Source organism: Leucoraja erinacea, chromosome 20 (assembly GCF_028641065.1).
Source record: "Leucoraja erinacea ecotype New England chromosome 20, Leri_hhj_1, whole genome shotgun sequence".
Lineage (NCBI taxonomy): Eukaryota > Metazoa > Chordata > Chondrichthyes > Rajiformes > Rajidae > Leucoraja > Leucoraja erinaceus.
The window spans coordinates 8670591-8690828 of record NC_073396.1 but is presented as its reverse complement, the minus strand read 5'-3'; the positions used below and the strand labels follow the sequence as shown (position 1 = coordinate 8690828).

At 45.7% G+C, this 20238-nt stretch overlaps 1 protein-coding gene across 1 annotated transcript in view; it reads left to right on the top strand.

Annotated features, from left to right (window-relative positions):
* The window catches only part of LOC129706733 (uncharacterized), a 228101-nt gene that overhangs the window by 37939 nt on the left and 169924 nt on the right, over nucleotides 1-20238 (top strand). The window contains exons 8-9 of the mRNA XM_055651166.1: nucleotides 634-779; nucleotides 18104-18207. Of these exons, the coding sequence (XP_055507141.1) occupies nucleotides 634-779; nucleotides 18104-18207 (250 nt within the window). The remainder of the gene's footprint in view (nucleotides 1-633; nucleotides 780-18103; nucleotides 18208-20238) is intronic.

The window sequence follows — 20238 nt, the reverse complement described above, 5'->3', positions numbered from 1 at the left end:
AGATTGCTATGCACATACTTTTAAGAGTTGTTCTGACATTGAGTTTTTTTAAATTATGTTCCCCTCTCAAATTATACTACACCCTGTCTTTCCATAAACAGTTTTTGTATATTTCTTGGAAGTAAAGGAACCAATCCCTTCGGCCCACCGAGTCCGCGCCGACCAGCGATCCCCGCACAATAACGCCATCCTACACACTAGGGAAAATGTACAATTTTTACCAAAGCCAGATTAAACTACAAACCCGCATGTCTTTGGGAGTGTGAGCGGAAACTGCAGCACCCGGAGAAAGCCCACGCAGTCACGGGGAGGACAAACAAAACTCTGCACAGACAGCACCCATAGTCGCGATCGAACCTGGGCCTCGGGCGCTGTGAAGAGGCAGCAACTCTACCGCTGCCCCAACGAGTTGCCCCAATTGTTATTGCCTGAAGTCCGATTAAAGATAGTTTGAAGGTCTACAGTGCCAGGAAGTCAGAGAATTGACTGAGAATTGGATGTTCTACGATGGTGAAAGTTGCTGGTCGAATTGAGAGGATTAGACAGTGCAGTGTAAATGCAGGGCCCCGTCACTGATTTGTGAGCTGTATTTTAATGCGGGGCATTCTGTAAACAGGCATGTTTGTTTCTTAGCAGTGGACCTGAAGCCATTGCGACACAGTACTTTGCTGTTTGAGAGGGAACGTGAACAAGGGAAGAAAGCACAGTTTGCAAGCACAGAAAGAGGAGCAGAGGCAGTGAGACAACTCTGCTCAGCAGCCAAAGGCATGACCTTGGAGGTAAGCCATCTATTAACTCCCTTGTAAATGGACTGAGGGATGGGATTATTTTACTAATAGATTGCTTTAAATTCTTTATTCACGAAAAAAAACGAGATCTCACAATTATAGATTCTTTTAAGGCGCTGCGGCACTTCCTTGAAAACACTTCCTGGCAATCGCAAAACTTTGTTCGTCTTTTTAAAAAACAATTGCCAAACGCTGGGTTAAGAAAAGAAAAACAGGATTGCATTGTAGGCTGGCATTGTACGACTGAAGTGGATAAGATGGAGCTGGAGATGAATAAATAAAATGTAGTACTGACTAGTTTAGTTTAGTTTATTATCGTCATGTGTACCGAGGTACAGTGAAAAGCTTTTTGTTGCGTGCTATCCAGTCAGCTAAAAGGCCGTACATTATTACAATCGAGCCGTCCACAGTGTACAGACACAGTATAAAGGGTATAATGCTTAGTGCACGATAAAGTCTGATTTGATGTGCAGAAAGGAACTGCAGATGCTGGTTTATATTGAAGATAGATACAAAGTGCTGGAGTAACTCAGCTCTGGTCTCTGGAGAAATAGGTAAGAGACGTTGTGGATCTGGACCCTTCTTCACTATAATTCTGAAGAAGGGTCACGACCCCAAACGCCACCCATTCCTTCTCTCCATAGATGCTGCCTCACCCGCTGAGCTAACTCCAGCATTTTATGTCTACCTTTAATTCTGAAGGACGTTCTTTTAAGAAGGAGATGTGGTGAAATTTATTTCGTCAGAGGGTGGTGAATCTGTGGAATTCTTTGCCACAGAAGGCTGTGGGGGGTCAAGTCAGTGGATATTATTAATAGATAGATTTTTGACTAGTACGGGTGTCAGAGGTTATGGGGAGAAGGCAGGAGAATGGGGTTAGTAGGGAGGTATAGATCATGCATGATCGAATGTAGGAGTAGACTTGATGGGCCGAATGGCTTAATTCTACTGTTATCACTTCTGACCTCATAATTCTAGTGGGGAGAGAGAGAAAGCTGGAAGAGAGGTTGGGGTGGACAAAGCATGACATTCTGAAGCAGAGTCTTTTCCTCTGTAGATGCTGCTTGACCCATGGAGTTATTTTTTTGCTCCAAATTCCACCATCTGCTGTCTCTCGCATCCTCTAGAATTTCTTATAAATGTTTCCAAAAAAGTCAATTTACTGCAATTAAAATGCCCATTTGCAAGGGATGACGGATAAAATTAAGAAAACATCCAGTGGCTAAAGCCTAAAAGTAGCATAATTCTGAGCATCCATAACCTACCGTTGCTTCTGGGGGTCATTTATAAATAGGGGACTATGCACTTCAGTGTGGCATTATTACTGAGAGCTTGAGAGAGCAGCTTTCACTTCTTGCAAACAGTCGATGTTTTGTCCAGGTCTCTGAGCGAAGGGTGACCCAACTGCTTTCAAAAACGCTCAGGTTTACTCATGATTAAAAGTGTGATCTCTGCATGTGACACTTAAGGAAATGTGTTTAAGAAAGAACTGCAGATGCTGGAAAAATCGAAGGTAAACAAAAATGCTGGAGAAACTCAGCGGGTGAGACAGCACCTATGGAGCGAAGGAATAGGCGATGTTTCGGGTCGAGGCACTTCCTCAGACTGATGTGGAGGGAGGGGAAGGGGGGGGGGGGGGACTAATTGTATTAGTCACTCTAAAATATGGGTGAACTAAAATCAGCCAAAATAAAAATTGCATGCCAATTCACAAATGTTCCTAAATATTGATGTTCAATTTTCATGATTTTTTTCTTCTCTTCTGCAATGTCGACTGAAATGCAAAAAAAAAAGTTATTTTATTTTTTAAAACTTACGCACAACGTGGAAACAGCCCCTTCGGCCCAACAAGGGCACTGCAACCAACAATTACCCCATTCACACTCGTTCTGTGTTATCCCACTTTCACATCCGCTTCCTACACACTAGGAGCAATGTACAGCCCCAGTCTTTGAAAAATAACCTCAGCGCCTTAACTGGCCTCTCCATTCCCAAAGGAGGACTCTCGCATAACTGGGCATCTTGTTTGTTTTATTGCAATGGTTTCATTACAGAAAGGGTGCCTGTTTCCCCCCCCCCCCCTTTTTTGCTTTTACATTCTGGGAGGCGTAAGTTTGCAACAATCAGAACCTATGTGATATTTATACTGCTGCCGGTGACATTCATGAGAATGCATCTCTGTTCTCTTTTGAAGCATTATCTCACTAAACCTAACGCAAGGCTAGGTTAGAAATCTGTGCCTGAACACAGTTCTTTGATTTATCAGAAATTTAAATAGATAAAAAAAGTACCTGTGGAAGGGGACCCTGAAGATGTTTTTTTTAATGTGCCGCCAAAGCATAGTGGAACGATTTGCAGTATGTTCACTATTAGGGCAGACTCCGTACAAGGCAGGCGGTCTTGCACTCAGCCTGTGAGTTTGTTAATGGTCTTGAGGGAAAGATATCAACCATCCTTACTCCACATGAAGCCAAACAGTAGAATGAACCTTCCAAATTGGTTTGCAAATGCTGGATTTCACAGTACATGTGGGCATGTGCACGAGTTAAGTTCATTTTACCGACTGAATTATCAACAGTTCCCATCTTAACCACCAGAAAAACTCAGCACGATCTCGCCCGATATATTCTTTCCTTTTTTTTCTTTTATGTGCTTTTTGTTACAACTAGTTAATCAATCTTTTAACTTGAAACAAGAGTCAAATTCTAATCCTGTTGCCTTTTATCTGCTGTGATCAATGTTCTAGTTGTGAAGCTTCAGTTTCCTTTTAAAGTATATTCAAAGCCTTACCCACCAACGCTGTCGCAGTGGGAGTTCCGAGCATCACTTATTTTTTACCCATTGATATTCTGAAAGCCAGCCTGGTGCCCACAAAAGAGAGTGCGGCCTTTCAAGCTTTTTCCCGCTATTGTGTGGAGATATTCTACCGCTGCTCCTCTGGGGAGTGGCTATTCTGTTTGTTTTGCCTACTAACAACGGGGCTCTGTTTTTTCCCTGCGTCCATGGAATTGCACCAAGTCTGTCACGTAGACTGCCACTGTCAGACCGAAATGACCACCAAGGCACAGGGCCGCAACTTCCAATATTGGCCTTACTCACTCAAGTGCAATTTGCCTTTGAAAATAGCGGGGGGGAAAAAAATCCCATTTATGCTTCAACTGAAATCAACATTCCTCGACTTGTTCGTGTGTTAAATGCCACATCGCAAAAATGTAACTCAAACTGCGGAGCACCCTGGAGAAATACAGATCACCCCTTCCATGTCACACTGATCAACCTGAGGAGCACCTTGGGGTGGAAGATTGCAACCTTCACGTGGTCCGCCCTGTTTCGACGAATGCAATCAACTCGACGTGCACAAACGGAAGATCAAATAGAACAAGTTGCCCAACAACTTTAGGCTGTGCATGCCACACGACAGAAGAAGAAGGAGCACCTTCAGCAACAGACTGGTTCCACCAAGATGCAGCACAGAACGCCTGATCCTTCTGCCCTGTGGCTATCAAACTTTACATCTCCTCCCCCTTCTGTTGTGGGGTTGAATGAGACTGACTCCCCTACACACCTCCCCCCCCCCCCCCCCCCCCCCCGCTCCCACCTCCTGAATCTTTGCACATCCCAAAGCTCGTCACTTTAATTTCATGTTTCGTGTATTTTGTGTTTTTATGACTGTTGGCAGATTAATTTCCGTAATATGTTAGAAACTTCACTTTGGCAGGAGCTTGCACAACTCCAGAGTTGATTAACAAAGTCCATCACAATGCACCACAGGCAAGTGCTTACTTTATTATAAGTACAATACAAGACTAATTGAGTTAGATATAGCTCTTGGGGCTAACGGAATCAAGGGATATGGGGAGAAATCAGGAACAGGGTACTGACTCTGGAAGGTCAGCCATGATCATATTGAATGGCGGTGCTGGCTCGAAGGGTCGAGTGGCCTACTCCTGCACCCTTTTTCTATGTTTCTAAGGAGCATGTTCAAACTTTCATATAATGTCCTGGATATTGGATTTCACCCTTTATTGCAATGTTAAACAGGAACTGCATTTACACTAGAGCAATTGAGTCCTAGAAACAGGCCCTTCAGCCCACCAAGCCTGCTATGACCAGCAAGCAACCATCCACACTACTGACAATCTACAGGTTACGATACGATACAATAAAACTCTATTTATCCCAGGAGGGAAATTGGTCTGCCAACAAGTCATAAAACACGACAAGATGCATGAAACATGAAATTAAAGTGACGAGTGGAAAGGATTGGGGGTGCGCAAAGATTGGAGGAGAGGGGGGAAGGGAGGGGAGGGGAGTCTAGTCTCCCATAGGAATAAAATCCTAACATGCCAAAACGTTCTCTATAGCTCAGGCTCTAGTGCTGGCAATAGTTCAGGCTAGAGTTCTGGTAACATCCACATAAATCTTCCCTGCACTCTTTCCAGCCAAATGGCATCATTCCCAGAGCAGGGCGACAAAAACTGAACACAATACTCCAAAGACGGCCTCACCAATGTCTTGCAAAAACTGTACCATAACGTCTCAACTTCTATAGACACAAAAGGATGGAATAGCTCAGTGGGACAGGCAGCATCTCTGGAGAGAAGGAATAGATAACGCTTCAGGTCGAGATCCTTCTTGGGTTTCGACCCGAAATGTCACCCATTCCTTCTCTTCAGAGATGCTGCCTGTCCCGCTGAGTTACTCCAGCTTTTTGTGTCTATCTGCGGTTTAAACCAGCATCTGCAGTTCCTTCCTACACATCTCAACTTCTAGACTCAATACTCTGATTGCTCTTCCACACTCCCCTTATTCCCACCATTCACTGTGAAGGTCCTCCCCTGGTTTGACTTTCAAAAATACAACAGCTCACACTTATTTGCATTAACCTCCATTAGCAATCCCCCAGCCCGCTTGCCTAGTTGATCAAGATCCTGCTGTAATTGTACAGAAGGCAGGAGAATGGGCTTGAGAGGGAAAGATAGATCAACCATGATCTGCCTATGTTTGGCCCATCGCCCTCTAAACCTGTCCTATACATGTACCTGTCTAAATGTTTCTTAAACGTTGTGATAGTACTTGCCTCAACTATCTCCTCCAGCAACTCATTCCATACACTCACCACCTGTTGTGTAAAAAATAAGTTGTCCCTCAGGTTTATAATAAATCTTCCCCCCCCCTCATCTTAAACCTATGTCCACTGGTTTTTGATTCCCCTGCTCTTGGTAAAAGTCGACATGGATTTACCCTTTCTATTCCTCTCATGATGTATACACCTCTATAAGATCATCCCTCATCACTCCTGCACACTTAAAACTGAAACTAAACTGCAGCCAAAATAGGAGAAGAAGTATTATGTATTATGTATTTTAGCACAAGATGAAAGTAATTCAAATGCATTCTTGGAAGGTATCTGCTTCTAACCTCAAATTGCCAAGCTATTTGAGGGGAAAGGCATCTGAGAGCCTTATCTCTGGAACTCTCTGCCAATCTCTGGAACTCTCTGCCACAGAGGGTAGTTGAGGCCAGTTCATTGGCTATATTTAAGAGGGAGTTAGATGTGGCCCTTGTGGCTAAGGGGATCAGGGGGTATGGAGAGAAGGCAGGTACGGGATACTGAGTTGGATGATCAGCCATGATCATATTGAATGGCGGTGCGGGCTCGAAGGGCCGAATGGCCTACTCCTGCACCTAATTTCTATGTTTCTATGTTTCTATGAGAGACAGTAATTCTAGCTGAAGTATTCCAACAGCTTCATCTGGCCTGGAGCACAGAGCACAGAGTATTGGGACAGTCTGGATTAACTTGCTGAAGATAGACACAATGAGCTGGATTAACTCAATTGGTAGGCAGCATCACTGGAGAAAAGGAATAGGTGACGTTTCGGGTCGAGACTAGGGTTGCCAACTTTCTCACTCCCAAATAAGGAATATAAGGTCAAATTGAGGGACAGAATAAGGGACAAATTCCCGAAGGCAATTCGTTGACCGACTCGGCCATGGCTTGGTGAATGATGAGTGTGCTAGACTGTACACCAAGCCCAGCCGGCGGGACAGCTGAGGAGATTTGGTACCCAGCACCCTATCCAACTCATGAACCGATGATCGGCCATGAGAAGGAGGGGTGATGGTGTCGGCGGTAAGCGAAGGTCCGAAAGCCACGGACGAGGCGTTGCTGCTGCACTCCATGGGCTGCACTACACCGGGACGGGTGAGGCGGGGGCCGGACGCGGTGCTCCGACATGACAGTCCCCTCGACCTGAGTAGTAGCCGTCAAATACGGGACAGGGCGGTATGTCCCCCCCCCCGTATGGGACAAACTAATTTAGCCCAATATATACGGGATGTCCCGGCTAATACGGGACTGTTGGCAACCTTAGTCGAGACCCTCCTTCAGACTGATTGTGGTGGTATGGGGGGGAGGGAGGCTGAAGCTGGCAAAGAGGAGGGGGCATGACAAAGCCAGGCCATTGCTGATTTATTCCAAGTTCTGTGGCATGGAGGTTTGTCCAAGGGCCAGGGGTGGAGAAATAAAGAAAAGAAGTGAGCCCACCACGACTAACAAAAGCATGAAATCAAACCCAACGTACATACTGGATTCTGGCACAGGATGAAATGCTAAAACAGCGTGGGTCCAATCAAATTAAAATGCATGCATGCTGCCAGTTGAAATTGGCTGATGCTGAATTTACTTACTGCTGGGCAGCATCTGTAGCAGCCAAATGTGCTCGCTTGCAGTCCTTTGGAGAACTGGGAAGAACGCTATTTCCACCGGTCAATAATGTATGTACCTTTATTACCATTAGAACGATCATCGTTACTTTAAAGACGATCTCTATATTTAAAAAATGACGAACAATAACCCAAGAAAGGAGGAAGAAAATTTCAATGAAAGCTGCGGAGATTCTCAGAGCCAAAACTGGTATTCGACATCTTGGCCTCTTAGTTATTTGGACTCATTTCACGTTCTTTAGTTTAGTTTAGTTTGGAGATACAGCGCGGAATCAGGCCCTTCGGCCCACCGAGTCCGCACCTACCAGCGATCCCCGCACAATAACACTATTGTACACGCTCTCGGGACAATTTACATTTGTGCCAAGGCAATTAACTGATAAACCTGTGTGTCTTTGGCGTGTGGGAGGCAACCAAAGATCTTGGAGAAAACCCACACAGGTCACGGGGAGAACGTGCAAACTCCGTACAGATAAGCACCCATAGTTAAGATTGAACCCGGGTCTCTGGCGCTGTAAGGCAGTAGCTCTACCGAGCCGCCCTTATTAAATAGCAAAGGTAGTATTAATAATTTTACTTTGGAGTCACGTGAGTGATTCCGTGAAGATCCCAGCGCAGTGCGCATGTGCGGCATAATCGCACAGCTGTGCAGAACGCGGCCAGCGGGAGTCGGCAGCTCCCGCATCCAAGGAACGTGAGGTAAGTACTTACCTTAATCGGGCCTTGTGGTTTTTTGCTCCAGGGGGAGCAAAGTAGAGAGGCAGCGGCCCCCGTTTCGACTCCAGCGAAGGAGCCGACAGTGGAGGGGGAAAGGCGCTAACGGGACCGCACACGCTGCGGACCGCTGCAGGGAGCTGCGCTGATGCCGGTCCGCTGAACAGCTGTTTGGTGAACAGCAGCGGACCGGCGGGAAGTTTAAAAACCCGACCGGCAGCCCTGCAGACTCCTGACAAGGAGAATCGCCGCCCGGGAACCGCTACAATGCCGCCTGAAAAACGGCAGGCAGCCTCTACATACAGGTAAGACAAAAATCTTCCCAATTTAACAGGTTCTACAGGAGCCAACTTCCTCCAAAACTGGAACAGGTTGGAGACAGCAAAAATAAGTATGTCTGTCTCCCCAAGCCAGAGGAGGTCATGGAGTTCACCTCCAGGGCAAAAAAGGGGCACTGGCTGAATGCCAAGGGAGCTGACACTCCTACCCCAGTGCTATTGCACTAGCCATCTCCCTTGTCGAGGGATTGATGCAACAGCGGAGTTTGAGCTATGCCTCCTCCAATTTATAGCACACCCTTTTGCTCCCTCTTTTGAGGCTAGCTAAGGAGGCCAGGGCTGGGCTGGCTTAAACGCTGGGCAGGCGGACGAGAACAGCAGTATGCCAGGGGAGCAGGATCAGGAAGAGCTACTGGGTGTCGTGGGCCACTACATGGCTCCTCCACGCGACCATCTTCCCAACAAAGCCCTGCAGGAGCAGGCCTTTCTAGAGGCAAATCCGCAGGCAGCTGGGTCAGCAGACTCGCAGACAAGCAGCGAATTCTGAAGCTCCTAACAGAAGGGTCAAGATGTTACCGCCTTTGCTCGTTTTTTCCACGGATCATACTCACCTGGCAGGCGAGACGCCATGATCACCAAGGTGGTTCTCCCAGAATGAGACTATCCCGTTGCACTACCAGGGTGCTGACGCCTAAGATATTCCCAAATTTGGGATACTCGACTGAACAATGGTGCATATAGACCTGCCCGCAACCCCAAATATACGGGGCTATGCAAACCGCTGCTGCGGGAAGAGAGGCAGCTAAACCTGTGCGCCTCATGAGGGCAGGCCATGGAACGAGCAGGACATCGCATCCAACACCCAGCTGGCAGCACCCCTCGGCATCCACCAGCAATATCAAACAAGGACTGGTGAAAGCCTGGCGACCGCTTCACATTACCCCCAAAGTTCTTTTTAGACAGGGGCCCAGAGCGGAGCCGTGGGAAAATGCGCCGCCCCACCGACAGCACCAGCATACCAGCAAACTACGCCTTCATGAAAAAACAACAAACATGGAGGTAGGTAGTCTGGTTCCTCCCAGTTTACACTAAACAAGGGTGTTCTACTAACTACGGGGGGGGGGCATTTACACTTGTTGATAAAGCATGGGATGCTGTCACAAATAACTAAAATATACTCAACAGTATTAGAGGATAAAAACGAATTCAAATTGGGCATATTACCGCCAGTTCAGCAATGCGCCCAAAGGGCATTTTCTCCCACTAAGAAAAGAGAAGTGAGAAGGTCAAGCTGAACTAGAAAGGCTCATTACTAAACGGATCATGGGAGTAAAACATGAACCATTGGAATTTGTATCGAATATATTCACCAAAACTACAAAAGATGGTGAATGTAGCATCATCATTGATCTAATATCACTAAATAAATCTGTTGAGTGTATACACTTTAAGATGGAGACGGGTTTTTGTCACTGCCAGACATCTGATCTCCCAAGGATACCTATGGGGGGCATTGATATGGAAGATGCTAACTATCTTATACCCATACACTAGGATCATTATAGATACCTAAAAAATTTTACCTGGATAATGGATATCCCGGTTAGGGCAACCATGGGAGCATAGAGCATTCCCTATGGTCTAACCTCAGCCCTAAACTATTATAAATATTAAAAAATAGCCATGGAAATATTAAGAAAACAAGCATAATCATGGCATATATTGGATGATATCCTCATATTAGGGGAAACAAAGGAATTAGCTGTGGCAGCAGTTCTAGCTACGAAACAGCTCCCTAAAGCTCTGAGGTTTATCCCACGCCCAGATAAACCAGAATTGAAGCGTTAACTACCATGGATTATCTGGGCTTCAATAATAATTCCGTCCATATGACTGTTACTTTGCCAAGGTACTTGGGTCACTATAATCAAATCATGAATGTACCCACTGAAGCTATATCACAATTAAGGTGGTGGGCAGACATATATTTGGCATAGTTTTCAGCCCTATTATCATCACCAATCCCAACTTGGTTATTAAAAACCGATGCCAGTACTTTAGGCTGGGGAGCAACTAAACTCCATATCCAGCACAGGTAACAGATGGACCAATTCACAAACATCGTTACTACACATACCGGGCATCAACTACTTGGGATTGGTGATCGCCTATTGGGCTAAAAAGCATATGCATTTCAAATGCAGCACGTACGTATGTGGTTACGGATTGATAATACTATGGTGGTGGCTTATATCAACCATATGGGGAGCATAATAATCATTATTGTGCAACAAATTGGTCAAACAAATCTGGCAATGGTGTGTCAAAAGACATTTTAACTATCAGCTGCCTATGTCCTAGGAAGCTAGAACACAGTGGGAGACACCATGTCACGGGGTAAAATTTATGATTACATTGAATAGATGTCAAACCCAAAATATCTGCTAAAGGTATTAAGCAGTTTGAAAGCCAGATATCAATTTGGTTGCACAAGACGGAATCACCAGTAACCTATGTATGTGACTTAGGAACCAAATTAGAGGCAGCAGCGATAGATGCCTACACGCTGGAAGGGGGAATTTCTGCTTTGCCTTCCTCCCTTCTGCCTCATCAGACGAGCACTTCGCAATACAGATGGGATCTGTCTCCGAGATATTGAACGTGCCCGACCAGCCTACACAGCCATGGTTCCCAGTTCATCACGACACGGTGGGCGAGTCACCTATGGATTTCCCTAGTGGACCATGGTTGCTGACTCAACCCAGTATCAGGCACAAGCCACCCATGCCAGGGAAACATCAAACTCCTGGGTGCAGGTTTTGAATAGACCTTACCAGGGACTGGGATTATCCAAAGGAACCATTACCACCATGTCGGCATCCCTGCGAACAGTCACTAAAAGCTAACATGGGTAAAATACTGCCACGACGCAGGGACAACGAACTATTCAACCACTGACGTATTGGAGTTCCTGGAACATCTACACCATGACTAAAAGGTGAGTTACAGTGCCGTAAATACAGCATGGAGCGCCTTATCTGCTTATCTAAAACAGCATGTCGGCAGAGCATGGGATCCCATATCTCAGAGAAAGGCACCAGCCAGATCCCTCAGCTTGCTCAATCTATGTTAAAAACGCTCATGCTTATGGCTCTAGTACACGCTCACAGAGTCCAGTCACTCCATAAGACTAGACTGGATAACATGGTGATTACCCCAGACGCATCACGTTCATATTCTAGGTCTGGTAAAATCTAACTCGCAGGTATATGGGACTAGGCGAGGTTATGAGTTCGGCACGGACTAGTAGGGTCGAGATCGCCTGTGTTTTCCGTGCTGTAATCGTTATATGGCTATATGGACCAGGAACGCCCAATTCACTGGTGGGATTCTGGGCCTACCCACCAGAGTCCAGGTTGAGTGTGGTGACCCATCTACTACTATATATAGACACAACCCACAATCTTAGAGGGAGAGGAAAGCCTATGGGTCAACCACAGAAACCCCAAGACGGGGTACGAGCCAAACCACTCCAAGGTGGCTCAAACAGGTACTGAAAGCTGCCGGAATAGATAATAATACATTTTAATCCCATTCCACTAGGGCAGCATTGGTATCAGCGGCTGAACGAATGGACATCCCGGTTGACCACATTCTCAATACGGCAGAATGGTCAAGGGAACGATGTTCAGAACATTTTTTATTATAAACCGTTGATAAACCTGATTTAATTGCAGGAAGAATATTACAAACTGCAATATTAATTTAAGCTCAGGGGAGCTCTTTATGTTGTTATTGTTAACAAATACCTTTCTGTTTCTTGTGAAAGCAGATCCACTGGTTGATTACGATAACACTTCCTCCCTCAAAAACTTCGGCAGTGAGTGAAATAAAAACTGTTACACGGTTTGAAATCACAGACCTTTGAAGTCTTCACGGAATCACTCACGTGACTCCGAAGTAAAATAGTAAGATTAAACGAGTACTTACCAGTATGAAGTTTGATCTGTATTTTATGAGGAGTTACGGTGAGGTATTACGTGCCCGCCGCTCCCACCCTCAATATATAGATCAAACTAATAAACTGATGTCTCATGATCTTTACTATCTTACTTCAAATATTGTGTCTATCCTGTGATTTCACACCGCTGCTTCGAAGTATGCCGCACATGCGCACTGCGCTGGGATCTTCACGTAATACCTCACCGTAACTCCTCATAAAATACAGATCAAACTTCATACTGGTAAGTACTCGTTTAATCTTACTATTACTTAATGCTACAAGTCACAACCACTCACAATTTATTTAAAATGCAATTTGAATACTTTCATTGAAAGTTGTATCAATAATATTTGTACAAAAGACCAATTTTCCTAGTCGTTACATACGAGGCATTTGTTGGTTATTGACAATTGAAATGCGGACCAAAAGCGAAATGGATAGTTGGAACAGTCTTTTGAGGACAGTGAATATGTAGCATTTTTAAAATGCTTTGTAATGTAAAGAGTTCTGTAGTCCCAATTAGTTTGGGAGGTAGAAATTGTGACTAAATATGCTATTGATACATTAGGAGGATTTTTCGTTTAGCCAGAGTGCTGAATCTGTGGAATTCGTTGCTTCAGATGACTGTGAAGGCCAGGTCATTAGATATTTTTGAGGTAGAGATGGTAGGTTCTTGATTAACAAGGGATTCAAAGGGAAGGGGAGGAGGCAGGAGGATGGGGTTGAGAGGGAAAAATAGAACCACCAAGATCAAATGACGGAGCAACCTCGATGGGCCGAATGGCCTTATTATGCTCCTATATCTTATAAGATGAGTTATGAATAAGTTTATTATCAAAACCGGCCGCAACTAAAAATAGGTTGCCGGAGGTTGAAGGTGGTTGCCGGAGGTTGCAGAAGATCTTCCACTACCTGCAACCTCCGGCAACCACCTTCAACTAGCATCACAACCGGCTTTGACTAAAAAATTACCGATTTTTTAAACGGCAACCTATTTTTAGTTGCGGCCGGTTTTGAATTTTTTGAACTGATCGCTGGAGTTTAGAAGAAGCGGAAACCACTTTCGACCATTAGGGAGGCTGACAAAAACCTCCGGGAACTGCACGGAAACCTTGGGTGGGACGCAAAGTCTCCAGAGGTTTCCGTTCAGGTTTCCTAAGTGGGACAGGGGCATTACAGTGCTTACAGTGTCAGAGACTCGGGTTCGATCCCGACTACTGGTGCTGTCTGTACGGAGTTTGTACGTTCGCCCCGTGATTGCGTGGGTTTTCACCGGGATCTCCGGTTTCCTCCCACGCTCCAAAGACGTACAGGTTTGTAGGTAAAATTGGCTTGGTATAATTGTAAATTGTCCCTAGTGTGTGTAGGATAGTGTTAGGGTGTGGTGATCGCTGGTTGGCGCGGACTCGGTGGGTTGAAAGGCCTGTTTCCGCACTGTATCTCTAAACTAAACCCAGACACCATGGGCCAAAGGGCCTGCTCCTGTGCTGACACTGTTCTACGTCTTACGGATTTCTGCATTTAACTGCGCCAGTGTAAACTCCTGGTATTCCCATCTGTTTCTAGAGTGAACAAGGGCCATTGCAATTGGAAAACCCACCCAGAGTTTGTGTGTTGTGCTGCATGTATCAACCATGACTGATTGATTCATATGCCCAAAATGCAGACTGTATTTAAAACAATCGGCAAACAGTTTAGTCAACGTCTATCATCTACTTCATTAAAATGTCCCTGATTTTGGTCTGAATATTTTTCCCAGGGATAGTTTGACGATTACTCTACCGTTATAGTGCTTTTTCAATATTTCTAAATGGGCAATAAGTTGATGATTGAGAATTTCTTCTCCCTCAAACCGAGTTCTCTGTGTGGGCTGGGAATGAATTGATGAAAGATGAAAGTTAACTTGGTTTAGAGATACGGGTGCTGTCTACGGAGTTTGTACGTTCTCCCTGTGGGTGCTTCAGATTCCTCACACACTGCAAAGACGTACAGGTGTGTAGGTTAATTGGCTTCTGTTAATTGTAAATTGTCCCTAGTGCGTGTAGGATAGTGCTAGCGTACAGGGTGATCGCTGGTCGGCGCGGACTCGGTGGGCCGAAGGGTCTGTTTCCCCACCGTATCTCTAAAGTCGAAAGTCCGAAAGTCTAAAACTATCCTAGTCTATCCAACCTCGACCTGTGCTGAAACCCTCTAATCATGGCAGCATTCTGGTAAACCTCTGCATCTGATGACAGCCCTTGCTGTCTGGCTGGGCTGTGATTTATCAGAGCTTGTGAATTGCCCATACACTTGATCATTGTGTTTTGACAGCTTGATACAGCTGCCGAATTAGCCGCACACTGCCCCGAAAGGAGATTGCTCAGAATATCATTCAAATGCAATGAGGATCATCCAGTTTTTTAATGTTTTGGCTGGTCAACAGGTTAAAATCCATTGAGAATAAGTATTCCTACAAAGGACGACTTTGTTAAACAGCCTGATGAATGATACGTTGTGCCAAGTGCCTTGAAATTTCGGATTGTTTGTGTCAGATGCAAATATTAGTTGGCAAAATCATACCTAGAGACTGAATGCATCTGCTAGATCGCAGGAAACAAGCTGCTGGAGGAACTAGCTCCAGGCAGTATCTGTGGAGAGAAATATGTAAGAAGGAACTGCAGATGCTGGTTTACACCGAAGATAGATTCCAAAAGCTGGAGTAACTCAGTGGGTCAGGCAGCACATCTGGAGAGAAGGAACGGGTGACGTTTAGGGTCGAGACCCTTCTTCAGACCCCCCCCCCCCTAATCTTTGGGGAGGTTATGGAGAGGGCAGGAGAATGGGGTTAGGAGGGAAAGATAGATCGGCGATGATTGAAAGGCAGACTTGATGGGCCGAATGGCCTAATTCTACTCCTATTCCTTATGACCTTTGCACATCCCCAATCTTTTCCACTCGTCACTTTAAGTCAATTTTATTTCTCTAGCACATTTAAAAACAATCTCGTTGACCAAAGTGCTTTACATTGGCGCAGATACAAACATGCTACAAACAGTGGTACATAGATCAATCATACATACAATGATACAAACATACAGCGCTCCCTCAGAAGACCTCAAGAACTTCATGTTTCATGTATCTTGTGCTTTATGACAGCTGGCAGAACAATCTCCCTCCTGGGATAAATCAAGTTCTATTGTATCGTATCGTATAAAAAGATTAAAGTGCATCAAGACCCAACTGTAAAAGAAAACAAGTGTTGGAGGAACTCAAAACGTCAGACAGCATTGGCGGAGGGAAATAGACAGACACTGTTTCGGGTTGAGTCCCTTCAGTCTGAAGAAGGGTCTCGACCCGAACTACTTTCTGTCCGTTCCCATCACAGATGCTGCCTGACTCGTTGAGTTCCTCCAGCACTTTGCGTTTTGCTCAAGATTTACTCTTGCATCTCCGATAACGAACTACAGATAACCGCTGTTATAACGGACCATAAGGTGGAGGGGGGGAGGGAGGGGGGAGTGGTGTCCGTTGTTGCCGATTGTCCACTATAAGAGAGTAAGGGATTCGCTCCAACAACTCCATGAAACAACGGTTGCGTTTGAAGTTCTCATTTAGGGACGGGTAAAAATTCTTTACCAGCCCAACCAGCAGGTGGCGACGTGATGAGCCTTTGGGGGGTCTGGAGGAGAAAGTAACGGTGGCGCAGCGGTAGAGTTGCAGCCTTACAGCGCCAGAGCTATGGGATTTGATCCTGACTACGGGTGCTGTCTGTACGGAGTTTGTACGTTAACCCCAATACCGTGTGGCTTTTCTCCGAGATCTTCGGTTTCCTCCCACACTCCAAAGACGTACAGGTTTGTAGGTTAATTGGCTTGGTGTAAATGCAAATTGTCCCTAGTGTGTGTAGGGGAGCGTTGAGGTTGTGAGGAATAGGAGTAGAATTAGGCCATTCAATAGACAATAGGTGCAGGAGTAGGCCATTCGGCCCTTCGAGCCAGCACCGCCATTCAATGTGAACATGGCTGATCATCCACAATCACATACCCCATCAAGTCTCCTCCACCATTCAATCATAGGCTGATCTATCTCTCCCTCCTGATCACATTCTCCTGTCTTCTCCCCATAACCTCTGACACCTGTACTAATCAAGGGTCTATCTATCTCTGCCTTAAAAATATCCACTTGGCCTCCACAGCCTAAGAATTCCACAGACTCTCCACCCTCTGACTAAAGATTAGTTCAAGTGCAGGGATCGCTGGTCGGTGCTGACTCAGTGGGTTGAAGGGCCTGTTTCCGCGCTGTATCTCTAAACTAAACTGAACTGAACCAGAGCCCCTGGCACCCCACTATCCTCTGCGTAAGTAAACAAAACTAAACTAAACTTTCCCTGCTCAGTTCCTTTGAACATTGCTCCTTTCAACTTGAAGTTATCTCTCCTTATCTTTGACATTCCCACCCTGGGGAAAAAAGGTTCTGACTGTCTACCCCGTCTCATAACTTTATACACTTCTATCTCTCCTCTACCTCCAGTGAAAACAATCCAAGTCTGCCCACCCTCTGGTGCTGTGAGGTAGCTACTTTACCACTGCGCCACCGTGCCGCCCAGTGCAGAGTTCAAAGGTTCACAACGAGGTCGATAGACAAGAGAAGGAACGGGGGTGAAGTTTTGGGTCGCGAGGCCCTTCTTCAGACTGAGTCAGGGGCGAGGGAAACGAGAGATACAGACGATGACGTAGAGAGATATAGAACAAATGAATGAAAGACATGCAAAAAAGTAACGATGATTAAGGAAACTGTCCATTGTTGTGGGCAAGGTGTCAACGAGTTAAGGGCCTGTCCCACTTGGTGATTTTATCGGTGACTGTCGGCAACATTGTGATGTATCAGGTCACCAAAAAGTGACCTGATACACCTGATACAAAAGTGACGTGTTTCCACAAGTGGCTCGAAGGGCCGAATGGCCTACTCCTGCACCTATTGTTTATTGTCTATTGTATTGTCTAAGTGTTGCAACATTTTTTTTTTTGTCGCTGCTGGATTTTGAAATGTTCAAAATCTTCGGGCGACCCTGATACGTCAGTCAATGACGCCGGCAGTCGCTGAAAAGAATCGCCAAGTGGGACAGGCCCTTTATACAGACAATGAAACTCATCAGGACGACAGTGAAACTAACACTGCGACTTGGGTGGGGGAGGGACGGAGAGAGAGAGGATGGAAGTGTTACTTGAAGTTGGAGAAATGAATGCTGGGTTGCAAGAAGTCCAAATGAAATATGAGATGTTGTGCATCCAATTTGCGTTTGGCCTCACTGTGACAATGGAGGAGGCCCAGGACAGAAAGGTCAGTGTGAGAATGGGAGGGGGAGTTAGTGTTTAGCAACCGGGAGATCACGTCAGCCCAGGTGGATCTCAGTAGAGTCCCTATTTGCCTATTCCATTATTGTATTATATTATAGCAAATTGGACTTTGCAAGGAAATTATTCCAGGATCTATTGATTTCTGTTTTGTACTCTGTCTACTTAAAGGTGGGTCATAGGTTACAGGCATTCGTAGAAATATTGACCATTTAATGAATTCAGATTTTAAAGACCTGGTTTCTTTCATCTGTTCAGTCTGCAGATCTTTTCATGTCCCTGGTGTTTGATCTCCGGAGATTTTCCATCGGTGATCTTCGAGACTTGTGGCAGCGAACATCATTCAAGTGTCGAGACAATTGGTAAGTACATCTGAAATATTATCTGATGTGGGTTTTTATGCATGAAAGGTCATAGATACATATTCAATTAAAGTTTAAATGATGGAAACAGCAGCGCAGCGGTAGAATTGATGTCTTACAGTGTCGGAGACCCGGGTTTGTTGCAGACTACGGGTGCTGTCTGTTTGGAGTTTGTACGTTCCGTTTGTGACCACTTTGTTGCTCGTTGTTTGTTAACATTAGAGTTAATACATCCCAGTGTCTTCTGACTCGGGGGCTGGGGAAATTAAATGTCAAATCTTATTATAAACTAATTTGATATAGTACCACAATTAATTGGACATGTTCATCAAGTTTCACAAGGTGGCATGGTTGGCAAAGGCAGTGAGGAATCCTGTCGGTTTAAAGGACTTTAATGAATGTAGAATCATGGATGAAGATTCAGATTCAGATTCAGATTCAATTTTAATTGTCATTGTCAGTGTACAGTACAGAGACAACGAAATGCATTTAGCATCTCCCTTGAAGAGCGACATAGCAAACGATTTGAATAAATAATAATAAGTGTCCGGGGGGGGGTGGTGATTGGCAGTCACCGAGGTACGTTGTTTAGTAGAGTGACAGCCGCCGGAAATAAGCTGTTCCTCGACCTGCTGGTTCGGCAACGGAGAGACCTGTAGCGCCTCCCGGATGGTAGGAGAGTAAACAGTCCATGGTTGGGGTGAGAGCAGTCCTTGGCGATGCTGAGCGCCCTCCGCAGACAACGCTTGCTTTGGACAGACTCAATGGAGGGGAGCGTGGAACCGGTGATGCGTTGGGCAATTTTCACCACCCTCTGCAATGCCTTCCGGTCGGAGACAGAGCAGTTGCCATACCATACTGTGATGCAGTTGGTAAGGATGCTCTCGATGGTGCAGCGGTAGAAGTTCACCAGGATCTGAGGAGACAGATGGACCTTCTTCAGTCTCCTCAGGAAGAAGAGACGCTGATGAGCCTTCTTGATCAGAGTAGAGGTATTGTGGGTCCAAGAGAGGTCATCGGAGATGTTGACTCCCAGGAACCTGAAGCTAGAAACACGTTCCACCTCCGTCCCGTTAATGTGGATGGGGGTGTGCGTGCCGCCTCTGGACTTCCTGAAGTCTACAATGAGCTCCTTGGTCTTCTTGGAGTTAAGGGCCAGGTTGTTGTCAGCGCACCATGCTGCTAAGTGCTGGACCTCCTCCCTGTAGGCCAGCTCATCGTTGTTGCTGATGAGGCCAATCACCGTTGTATCATCTGCATACTTGATGATGGTGTTAGTACCATGTACAGGTGTGCAGTCATAGGTGAAGAGGGAGTAGAGGAGGGGGCTCAGCACACAGCCCTGAGGAACGCCGGTGTTCAGGGTGAGGGTTGAAGAGGTGTGCTTGTCTAACCTCACAGACTGGGGTCTGTTGGTTAGAAAGTCCAGTATCCAGTATCCAGTTGCAGAGGGAGGGGTCGATGCCCAGGTTACCGAGTTTGGTGATCCGTTTTGATGGAATAATGGTGTTGAATGCTGAGCTGTAATCGATGAACAGCATTCTTACATAAGTGTCTCTGTTGTCAAGGTGGGAGAGGGCGGAGTGAAGTGCCGTTGAGATGGCATCCTCCGTACTCCTGTTCTTGCGGTAGGCAAACTGATAGGGATCCAGTGTGGGGGGTAGGCAGCTTTTGAGGTGTGCCAGGACCAGCCTCTCGAAGCACTTGGTGATGATGGGGGTAAGTGCAACTGGGCGGAAGTCGTTGAGGCTTGCCGCAGTGGAGCGTTTTGGTACTGAAGATCAGTAGTTTGTCAGTGTGATCACCAAACCAGATCAGCTGAGACAAACAATCTTACCGATTGTTCACGGCAACAGTTCTTGCTCTTTTTACTGACTTGGCAAAAATTGCAACTTAAATTTCTTGCCACTATACATTACAATGAAATCAAGTTTAATCAGCAGTGAACTGGTGAAAAATTACAGCATCAAATTTCTTTGGCACAAAGATAACTTTCTTCAAATGACAAAATATCTTCCTTAAAAGTATTTG